General features: G+C 37.9%; 1 protein-coding gene across 1 annotated transcript; it reads left to right on the top strand.

The window, feature by feature from the left end:
- The first annotated feature begins 2,303 nt into the window (after window positions 1-2,303).
- LOC121454103 (cytochrome P450 2C26-like) lies at window positions 2,304-11,095 on the top strand. The gene is made up of 3 exons (XM_041661308.1): window positions 2,304-2,321; window positions 4,579-4,720; window positions 10,914-11,095. Exons 1-3 carry the CDS (start codon window positions 2,304-2,306, stop codon window positions 11,093-11,095), a joined length of 342 nt encoding a protein of 113 aa, XP_041517242.1.
- The last annotated feature ends 1,079 nt before the right edge of the window (window positions 11,096-12,174 follow it).

The following is a 12,174-nucleotide window of genomic DNA, read 5'->3' as shown; positions in this document are numbered from 1 at the left end:
GACAAGATCTCCTGAGTAAAATGGGAGATGGGGAAATGGGGGAGGGTTGAATGGGAGGGGAGAGGAAGGGAGGAAGTAGAGAAAAGTGAAGAGCTCAATAAAAAAGAATAAAATTAAAATAGAGAAAAAGGAGATTTATATGAAAGATAGATGAGTCTCAGTCCATGTCATCCAACAGAGGCTGCTTGTGGAAGGATAGTCCAAGAATGCAGTGCTTACTATATCAGAAGGCTATTTGAATTCCCTGTCTTCAAAAATGCTGAATCATGAAGAAGTAGGTCCTAATGACATTAAAGGAATTGACTCTCTGTCAATGTTAGGCACAGAGCACAAGTTTTCGTCTTTCATGTCAGAATAGAGTTTGGCAGAAGAATTTGTGGCTCAGATAAATGTGTGTTACTTCTTACTTCATGATATGGATTAGAAATAGATCTTCCTTCTTCAAATTAAACAAAATTTTCACACCTGTGCGACCTCCATTTTTGAATTTAAGTTAATTCTATATTTAGTAAAATTGACGAACAAGATTAGCCACCACAAATCCACCTCTTATCAACTTTAAACACAATTATAAATCTTTATATCATGAAAAATTTACAAATTAAAACAACATCCAAGTCATAATAGTGCCTAAATATAATATGACATCACATAATATCACATATGCATTATCTTTAAGTGGGTCATAATTATACATAACATAATATAACTGTTCCATGTACAACTGAAAATATAAATTTAGAAAAGGTGGCAATGCCCCTTGACAGACATTTATGTAATATCTCAAACTGAAATTTGACAACCGTGGATATTCTCTTATTTTATTCAAATAACATTTTTTCACTTATTTAGCATACCAAACACAGTTTTCCCTTCCCTCCTCTTCTCCTATTCTTCCCCAGCTTTCCATCTACTTGATTCCCTTCCACTCCTCCCCTTTCTCCCTTTAGAAAGGGGCAGAAACCACAGGCTGGAAGAAAACATGGCCCATCAGGATGAGGCAGGACCTAGCTCCTCTACTTGCATCAAGTTTGGGGTAGGTAATCCTCCATAGTGCCCATGCTTCCAAAAGTCAGCTAAACATCAGGGACATGACTTATCTCACTGCTAGGAGCCTTACATAGAAACCAGTCTACACAACTGTTACACAGATGCAGAGGGCCTAGGTTCATGCCGTGGAGGTTCCCTATCAGTTGATCCAGAGTCCACTAGCTCCCACTAGCTCAAATCTCTTTGTGAGTTCCCCCACCATGATACCCCTGGACTATTACAATCCATCCTCTCTTTCTTCAGGAAGATCCCCAAAGCTCAACTCTGTGCTTAGGTGTGTCTTGTAACTGTTTTCATCAGTTTCTGGATAGAGTGTCTCTGGTGACAATTATTGTAGTCACTAATCTGATTACAGTAGATTGTGAGTTCAGGTATGCCCTCTCCTATTCCTAGGAGTGTTATTTTGGTCTATCCTTGTGCATTTCTGGAGGTTTATCTGATACCAGTTTCTCCCTAACCCCAAAATGCTCCCCCATCAGGATAGTTCTTTAGTTATGTATTGTTATATAATATAATGAATAAATTGAAAGAAAACACAAAGATCTGAATCAACTATTCTTAGAAAAACACTCATATCAACTATAATTCTCACTTCTATAACTGTTCATGTGGCCGTATCTGATGGTTATAACCAAATTCATCTCCTATGCATTTTGGTTTTGCTCCAAACTTAAAAAGCACCACAGATATCCTTGGTTCTTTGCCTGGCTAAGAGACCCACACCTTCATTCCTCACAGGCCTACATCATCCTGCCAGGCTTAGGCAGTTGTAGTTTTCTATTAATCTTAATCACAGGATTTGCTATAAGCAAGGGATGCTTGAAGTGATTTCCTTCACTCGAGACATATCTTCCTATCTCCACTGTGGTGCAGCAATTCAATTTCCCCATTGTAATCTATATCAATCACCCCTCCAAAGAATGTTATTTATTTCTAAGCCTTTTAGTTCAAGGGCACCAAAAACCTAAAAGTGGCCAGTGCAAACAGTTCAATGAAATGTTTATTATGTCTTCTGACAGTATTGCTCTCACAACTATATGTAAAACTTCTAGTCCAGAAGAAGTTAATGCGAACGGAAAGGAAACAATTTTTATTAGGCCAGATGCTCCAGGATGTAAGGAAACGATTAGAAAGTACACACCATGATATGGGCTTGCAATCACTCTTCTCTAGCTGCCACATGAGTTCACTAGTGAGAAGCAATACTGTACAGAATAATATGGAAGTGGATAAGCTATTCTCTAAGTCCAAAGATGGTGATTTTAGTGGAGGTATGTGCAGGAGAGGAATCTCCATAACATAACCAAAATATGTATCCACTTGTATATAGTTAACACATTGTCTTTTCCACGAAGGAAGAGGTACATCATTATACATCTGCTACAAAGTCACTGGCTGGTCAGCCCAGGTATAGGGCCATATCTGGGACTCTGGTATTTGTCTGCTGTGTGAACATTTGGCACTTAGCTATAGGTGTTGACAGGCCAACCTTGGTGAGTGGACGTTGGTTTTATCTAAGCCATTCACAAATCCCATCTCAACATCCATGGTTACTTTTTTATGGGCCCATTTGTCAGGGTAAGGAAAGGTTAAGGGAAAAGGCTGACAACCCACAGAGTGTGTCCTTTTATCTACTGTGTTATTAAGTGCTTCCTCAGCCAAAGTTCCAAGCTGATGAGTTTTTACATGGGGAAAAATTATTTTCATATACCTCACCAATTTGAAGATAACTACCCACAGAAATCTTTCTCAACAATTTTATAATCGTGCTCTGCTCAAGACCCTGACCATCCAACAAATCAGGAATCAGTGAACAATCCCACATCTGGCCAATTCTTTTTCAAACAGAATGTATAAGCATGTGTAAAGTCCAATATTCTTGAAATTCTGAAGAATTTTCCTTGACAATATCTTTCATGGTTGTACCAGAAAGGGGTTGGAATACAGCACCTGCCCACATCTGGGTTGTAACTGCATAACGTGCAGGACGTGTAGTTAATCTAGCCATAGTCTTCTCTTCCTCAGTCACCTAAACATAGGAAAACCCCCATGAGGCTATGTGTTCAAAGCCTGCAGCAGATGTCATTGCAATTGGAGTAGAGACAATAGACATTTGGACAACTTCATGTAACTTGCTTGTTGTATGACTGCATCATACATATACAACTTCCTTTTGATACATATGGTTGCTGTGAATATCCTACTTTTTGACATGGTGATTTAAATAATACCTAGCACATGTTGGGCAGCTCAGGTTGCAGAGTAACATGGTATCCCCTTGTCAAAAGTTCAGCTTAAAAAAAGCCCAATAGCGACCAAGAGCTACCTTTCAAAGAAAGGATAGCTCTCTACAGACAAGTGTAGAGACTTGTTCCCAAAACCCAAAGTCTTCTTCTGTGATTCTCTTATAGGGGCTTGCCAAAGGCTTCAAAGTGTATTCCTACCTTCTACTGAGACCTCTAGTACCATATGGTCCAAGTGGTGGAGTCACCTGTATAGGAACTTTTACCTGTTGAAGAGCATTCTCCTGTACCAGACCACATATGAAGATAGTAGCTTTTGAAGACACCCGGTATAGGAGTCAGAAATAAAGAATGTGCTGTTTCCAGAATCCAAAAAATTAAATAAATACTGTATTACTTTTGTGTTGGTGGGAAGGGTTAGGCAAGTGCATTATATTATCCTTTACCTTGGAAGGAATATCTCTACATGATCCACACCACAGGATTCTTTTTTTTTTTAGATGTTGCAAAAATAAAATTTCCGCCTCCTCCCCCTTTCCCATTTCCCTCCCCCTCCTCAACACATCCTTCCCTCCTCCTCCCTTATCCCTCTCCCCTCCCCCCACTCCATTCCCCCTTCTCTCTCTAGAATGAAGAGCAATCCAGATTCCCTTCCTGCAGGAGATCCACGGTCCTCCCACTTCTTTCCAGGACGAGGAAGGTGAGCATCCCAACAGGCAAGGCTCCCACAAAGCCAGTTCATGTATTAGGATCGAAACCTAGTGCCATTGTCCTTGGCTTCTCATCAGCCTTCATTGTCTGCCACGTTCAGAAAGTCCGGTTTCATCCCATGCTTATTCAGTCCCAGTCCTGCTGGCCTTGGGGAGCTCCCAATAGATCAGTTCCACTGTCACAGCACACCACAAGATTCTTAAGAATTTCACTAAGGTAGAGGGCTTTTGATTTATGTTTGGATTTATTTCCCATCCTCTGATGCATATATGTGTTTACAATGAGTTCATATAAAGCAATGATTCATATAAAGCAACTGATAAACTAGAGCAGCAGGTGTTGAAACACCCGTGTCCAAGTGTGCAGGGACAGACTCAGAAGGATTAGTACCAAAACCTAAGTGCTGACTTCAAATTCAGTAGAGGCACATTAGCCATAGCACTGTGGTTTGTCTCAGTCTCCTCTCTGTTCCCTGCATGTTCTGTCCTTTGAAATATCCCTGATCTTCTTTGTACCTACTTTATGGAGACATGATATCTTTGTAACTTGGTGTCTTCTTGTGAGTTGTTTGCAGGGAACAGCCATAGTAACATCACTATCATCAGTTTTGCATGACAGCAACGAATTCCCCAATCCAGAGACATTTGATCCTGGTCATTTTTTGGATGCAAAAGGAAACTTTAAGAAAAGTGACTACTTTATGCCTTTCTCAACAGGTAATATAACCTCATTTTCATGACTTTGGTGACATGAGGAGCTGTGGGAAATTTTACAGGTGACACCTAAGGGACTCAGAATTGTATTTTGTGCATGATTAGAACCTATGCACTGTCGTTGATACCTCTTCCCTGCTGGAATCAAATTTGGAGGTTACACTTACTTCACACACTTCAATAAAGTAAAGAATGCTAGTCGTTATACAATTTGCAGTCTTCCTTTATATGAACATCTCATGGATACAAAAGACAATCATCATAGAGAATAAATGTAACCTAGCCTTTGAACAATCACCATAAAATAAAGACTGCCATAATTTTACTTTTATTTTGGTTGTTTCACACCTCTAGGCTCAGCTATGTAGAAACACATTCCAAAAACTACAGAAAAGCTCAGATGGGATGAAGCCCACTCAGGGAAGCAGATGAAAAAGAGGTTGATGTGCTTGGACTTGTGTTTAGAGAGAATCACCCACCCTTGACCAAGACAGTTGCTAGGGAGAAATAGGCACAATTTTTCTCTCTAATACTTTAAATATAAAACACAAATATGAATCAACATTGTAATTTATGACTTTCTATCTGACAAAAAGGACATAAATGAAAGATAAAACCAAAAATTAAAATAATTTTACATTCTCATTCTTATTGTTTGAGTTTTATATATGTATACAATGACTTCTCATCAAAACCACACCTATATTTCAACCCAATCATCAAGTGCCTTTAATTCTCACCCTGCACTATTCTTTCTTACAACTTCGTACATGTTCTTTCTTTAGTATACAACTAGTATACAGCACTTTTATTCCTCTTCCAGTTTCCACCCCTTTTCTTTTTCTTTATTTTAATTTAATAGATTTTTAAAATATAAAAAATACCGATCCAAGTTTCCACTCTCCCCCCCCTGCTCATTCCCCCCACAAAACCTCTCACCCCACTCAAAACCAATCCTCAGAGAGGGCAAGGCACATTGCCTTGTGGAAGGTCCAAGGCCCTCCTTACTATATTTAGCCTGAGCAAGATATACATCCTAATAGAATAGGATCCCAAAAGCCAGTACATGCAGTAGGGATAAATCCTGGTGCTGCTGCTAGTGGCTTCTCAGTCTGCCCCAGCCATTCAACACATTCTTAAAGCACCGAGTGTACTATGTCCTTCTAGTGTGCTTAAGTTTAGCAACATACTCTAAAGCAGCAATAACCTAAAGGTAGCCAAATTCATGATTGAAAACTGGATCTACTCTTGAGTAGCCTCTATCTGTCCATATCTCTTCATTAGAGTGGGGATTTTTTGAGCATATTCCCAGTCCTGGCTGGAATTTTGGATAATGTTATCCATTTTTGCAAAGGTGATAAAGGGCTGGGTAAATGAATCAGCAATTAAAAGAATTTGCTTCCTTTGCCATAAACCTGAGCCAAATGCCCAGCACTAATCCTGGGAAACTCACAACCACCTGGCTTCCCTGCTCCAGGAGACCAGGAGCCATCCTCTGAACTTCCTAAACAAGTAACTTTGACATATTCATTCACGCACACATTCTAACATGTTTAATTGTTTGAAAGAAAATAGAGTTTTATGTACACACACACATATTATATATATATGTATATATATACATATATATATATATATATATATAATCCTAGGTCTAGGTGTAAGAAACTTCGAGGTCATAGAATCCTTGTAGTTGTGGCAGGAGACTCTATTGGAATCTTTGGGGCCCCTCTACTCCACCAAGCAGGGTGCTTGTCACAAATATTGCATCTTCACACCTACTAGTATGTTCTGATATATAGCTTGACATGGATGTTTCTTCATGGATCAAGTATTTTTGACAATAAACTCATAACATGATTCCTTCAACCTCTTTCTTTTTGAGCCAATATCATACTGATTTTTATTGTTATAGCTTCGTAGAATAATTTGAAATCAGTGATGCCTGTAGTCATTCTTTTATCATTCAAGATACTTTTAGTTATCCTGGCTCTTTTGTATTTCTTTGTAAAGCTGAAAATTCTCCTCTCAATTTTCATAAACACTTGTCTTGGAATTTTTATGGAAATGGGATTGAATCTGTAGATTGATGTGATATGGTGCTCAATTTCACTATATTAATCCTGCTGATCCATGAGTACCCCGCACCGCGCCCCCGTTTCTGCGCTCTGTGCGCTATTATTCTGTTCGCGAGCTTCGGGCAAGGGAGCTGGAGGTTAAAATACACAGACACACACAGACAGAGAGACAGAGACACGGGTCATCCTTGAATTCCCCAAGAATGCCCCCTTTATTGTGTTCAGGGGCAGATTATATAGAGATAGCTACGTCCCAGCCAAACCTACCAGAAAACACTCTCCTGCCATCAGGAACTCCTGAAGGTCTCTTGCTCTGAACAGCTGTAGGCATTCAGATCAGGGGATTACAAGAAATTCAGGATCTGGGGTCTCACTGGTCCCAACACATGAGCACAGGAGAACTCCCATCATCTGATATCTTTGTCTGTTTCTTCAATGTCTTGAAGTTTTTATCTTAAATATTTCACTTATTTTGTTAGAAATACTCTAAAATGTGTTTGTTTGCTTGCTTGCTTGCTTGCTTGCTTGCTTGCTTGCTTGCTTGTATATTTTTTAGTTTGGTTAGTTTTTTTTTATTTTTGTTGCTCTTGTTCTCATTGTTTAAGAATATTGTGAAAGGATTTTTTCTTTAGTTTCCTTCTAAGAACAATTCTCAATTGAACATAGAAAACCTGCTAATTTTTCTGCGTTAATTTTATAATCTGTCACTTTGCTGAAAGAGCGTTTCAGCTATTGATAGTCCTGTGTAGATTTTAGGGTTTAAATAATCATATCATCAACAAGTAAAGACTATTTTTAGTTCTTCCTTTCCTATTTACCTTCCCTTTATTTTTTTTAGTTGCCTTATAACTTTAACTGATACTTCAAATATTATTTTTAAAAAACATGGAGAAAGTGGACATTCCTATCGTGTTCCTGATTTTAGTAGAAATACTTTGAGATTTTTTTGTTTAGGTTGACTTTGTCTATGGGTTAATGCTAAGTCACTCTTATTATGTTGACCTCAGTTCCTAATATCCCTTGTCTATTTCAGGACCTTTCAGAGGAAGGAATGTGCTGTTTGGGAAAAAACCTTTACTAATGATAAGATAATTGTGTCACTATCTTTTACTTTCTTTATATGGTGAATCAAATTTTTTATATATGTATATTCAACCATTCCTTCATCTCTGAAATGAAGCCTATTTTAACATTGTACATAATCTTTTGAAAGTGGTCCTGTATTTGGTTTGCAAGGACTTTATTGAGAATTTTAACTGTATGGTCATGAGGCAAATTGAAAAATAATTCTGTAATACTTTCTCTCTGTCACCCTCTCTCCTCCTTGTTTTGTTTTGTTTGTTTTTGAGACAGGGTTTCTCTGTGTAAAGGCACTGGTTGTCCTGGAACTTGCTCTCAAGACCAGGCTGGTCTTGAATGTATAGAAATACTGCTGCCTTTGCCTACCGAGTGCTGAGTAAAAGGCCTCAGCACACCTATCAGCCTGGAATTCTCTTTTTCAGTTAGGTCTTCATGTGGTTTCCATATCAGAGTAATTGTGACCTCATAAAAATAAATAGACAATGTTCCTTTTGTTTCTATTTTGCAGAATAATTTGGAGAAAATTTTAATCACTGTTCTTTGAAACTGATAAATTGCTTCACAGAGTCTATCTGACCCTGGGCTTGTTTGGATTGAAAACTTTTAATTACTACTTCTTTTCCACTATGATTCATAAGTTTATTTAAATCTCTTATCTAACACCAGATTAAACTCTTGTAATATGTATATATCAAAAGTTTATATCTGTCTATTAGGTTTCCCAGTTTAGTTGGATACATATTTTTGCACTGTGCCCTTATTGTCATCAGACTTTCCTTAGTGGTTTTTGCTTATGCCATTTTCAAATCTACTTTTATTAAATTAGATTGTTTCTCTTCACCTTTTAGTATATTTAATATATTTGTTAAAAGTTTATCAAGTGTATTGTTTTTACCAAGAGATCAACTCTAACATTCATTGATTCTTTGCATTGTCTTGTTGTTTTGTTTATATTTACTCATTTCAGCCTTCGTTTGATTATTTCTTTCCAGCTTCACCTCCTGGATATTATTTTTTCCTTTTCTTCTAGAGATTTCAGGTGTGCCATTTAGTTAATGTGTGTTCTCTCTGTATCTCTTTCTCTTTACCACCCTTTCTTTTTCTCCCTTGTTTTGTTTTGTTGGACAATGAGGTCTATGACCTAACTTCTTAGGAGGGACTTCATCGTAGGTCTTAGTTTTCATTCAGTAGAGATTTATTCAGTTTCCATGAGTTTTTAAACTTTCAAGAGTTTCTTTAGGTGGTGGTATTTATCTTTAGTGCATGGCAATCAGATAGCTTGCAAGGTCTTCTTTAAAATTTCTTGCATCTGTTGAGAAATGCTTTGTGTCCATGTATGTATTCAGTTTTAGAGAAAGGTTCATGAACTGCTCAGAATAAGGTAAATAATCAATGATTATGTGAAATGGTCAGAAGCTCAGAATAAGGTAAATAATCAATGATTATGTGAAATGGTCAGAAAATATCTGCTACGCTAATTTGATTTATGTTGCTATATAATTATATAGCTCATTCATTCCTCTGGTTTGTTTTTCTTTCTGGATAAGCTGTCTTCAACAATATACTTCTTAAGATCGTATGTTATTTGGGAAAAACATGTACTCAGTGCCATCATCCTGCCTCAAGTTCAGAGCCACTTAATGACTAGATAATGATTACACACAATTAGCACTAAATAACATGAGCCATCTTTATTTATACATTATCAGAGCTTGTTCTACTAGGATTCCATGAATAGTTTTATTATTGGTTTCTATTACTGACTTCTAAGAAGTACATCATAGTCATCATGAAAACTACTTTTAGCCCCTACACACACAAACACATTTTCTCATCCCTTATATAACCTCAGTGTAGGCATAGAGTCTTGCACTTTTGCGAGTTTAATTAACTATCTAGCCAAGCACATACTGTTCTTGCAGCACATATGTAAGCTGGCAGCTACTCACAGTATAAAAGTTAAAGATTTAGACATGGGTACATTGCTCTAAGGACAAAAATATTTAAACTTCAGGAGTTCTTTTGGGACTGTAGGAAAGACTTTTCTATATTTGCCTGGCCTTCAAGATGGTGCTATTCCTCTCATTCTTTCTATAAAAGACAAACTTTGTCAACACTCTTGTCCCATTCCACTGTATCTTTCTTCTTCCACCAACAAATTGCTCCTGTGTGTGGTAAAAATTGAATTATCCATTAAAGACTTTGCATTAGATTTTGTCCTATTGTAGTATACTATATCCTACCATTAATGCTTGGTATCTAGGGAACTTATTCTCATCAGTTGGTACTGTGTAATTCCCCTTTTTATGTATTGATTACCGCAATCTCCTTCCCAGTACTGTAAGGTATGGTTAATGTTCCAGGTGTTGTTTCCTCACGTGAACCCATTATTTCCTGGAACTACCATTCTGAGTTCTTTTCTTCATGTTGTATTGCTGTCTACCTTTCCCTGAAAACAATTAAGAAAGCCTGTCTAGTTCATTTTTACTCCCTCTACTGAATCAAGAAAGTTTCCACAATAAGGCATTGCAGTTAATATTTCCAAATAAGAAAATTGAGAAGTACTAACCCCTGAGGAATCTTAGGGAAAGCATTTGAGGAAGAATGGAGTTTGCAGGGAAAATTAGAGCTGTCGCATGTGTGGCGGCCAAAGTGAAAGTAAAAATCACCAAAAGATTCATCAATATAATGAGAGAGAAGAGTGCACACCAGCCTAGCAAATCTGTCACTGTCCTTCTATGTGCCCAGATCCACTCTTTCCTGACAAGTGACATACCATCTCCACTGGAATTCCCTTGCAGAGACCCATAGGACTTGCTTATATATGCTGATCTGAGACTGGATTACACAGCTCCTGACACGCCATCTTTATTTATTTGCTTAAGCAATTGTCCTCTAACCCACCCCTACAGCTAACCAACCGTCCAATAACTCAGCACTTACATTAGTCTCTTATGCTAGTTCCAAACATACTGCATCCCACACTCACTCAAATACAAGGCACACTTACCTTTTTTGACTTTTTTTTTTCCCTACAGGAAAACGAGTGTGTTTAGGAGAAGGTCTGGCCCGCATGGAGCTGTTTCTGTTCCTGACCACCATTTTACAGAACTTCAAGCTGAAATCTCTGGTTCCCCCAAAAGACATCAATGATACCCCACAAGTCAATGTAATTTCTGTATCACCTCCCCCTTTACAGCTCTGCTTCATTCCTGTCTAATGAAGATCAGATGCCTGGTTCCTGCTGTGTTCTTCTCTGAAATCACCCTCAAACCTTGTATTTAACACTTTCCCGGAAGGCATACGGTGTCTTTCCACATTCTCACAGCTTCCGCTCTCTAATTTCTCACGGTCATCATCTGGTCTCCATTTTACAGTCTCTGAAGTAATCGTCAAAGATATTTGCCATTTCATACTCTCTGTAGCACTCTTACTATCCCTTGTATTCACATGTAGCTAAACCGATAATTAACATGGCTTCCACATAAAGTGTATAGGGTCCAACTATATAATGTTTGTATTTCCTGTATGTCATTGACAACAACATATTAAATTTGTATTTCTGATTTCAACAGACTTTCCATCAGTTTTAATAAGAGATGAAAGAAAAAGGAGTTCCCAAAGGTCCTGCTGGACTATATAACAAGAAATTTTCAGAATGTAAAATAGGAATACTGTTGAGATGACTCAGACAGCAATGTTCTTGTCATATGTTTATATTCAAAACAAAACCTAAAGGTCAGACCTGGTGATGATTACTATTTATACCACAGTGGGAGACTGAGTCAAAAGCATCCCTGGATAGAAACAACTCATCCTGTATAATTGCCAAGCCTTGAGTCTCATAGGGATACCCTGTAACAACACCAAAGACTGAACTCATACCTCCACATGATCATGCAGGTGCACACACACACACACACATACACACACACACAACACACAAAGAGGCAACTACTCACTATTGTACAAGCAGTCTGTTATCATGTACACACATAGGCCTATATTCTTCCCTGGAACTCACATATGCAAAAGAAATTATTGAAAAGGATGCGGTGAGAAAGCTCTTTAGCTGGAAATCCCCTTGCATTTTCAACGGAAGCACTTGCATTATAAAGAGATAAACAGTGAATAGGAGCGGCAGCAAGCTGTAGAAAAAGAGGTAGAATATACAGGGAGAATACAGTCATTTCATGCTTTGCTCGTAAACAAAATGCAAACATTTTAAATATGTTTTTGATTTGTTTCTTCGTGTTTAATCCTGGGCATGTATTTCAATTCCATATTGCTTTTCATCTT

Source organism: Microtus oregoni, unplaced genomic scaffold (genome assembly GCF_018167655.1).
Source record: "Microtus oregoni isolate MIOR12 unplaced genomic scaffold, Mior012 000012F_ref0000307, whole genome shotgun sequence".
In the NCBI taxonomy this organism is placed as follows: Eukaryota; Metazoa; Chordata; class Mammalia; order Rodentia; family Cricetidae; genus Microtus; species Microtus oregoni.
The sequence above is the reverse complement of the archived record's forward strand: the minus strand, read 5'-3'. Positions and strand labels throughout refer to the sequence as shown.

Excerpts from the sequence above, each read along its gene's own strand:
- LOC121454103 (XM_041661308.1), top strand. Across the intron at positions 4,721-10,913 it reads CTTTATGCCTTTCTCAACAG|GAAAACGAGTGTGTTTAGGA; the intron begins GTAATATAACCT and ends TTTTCCCTACAG.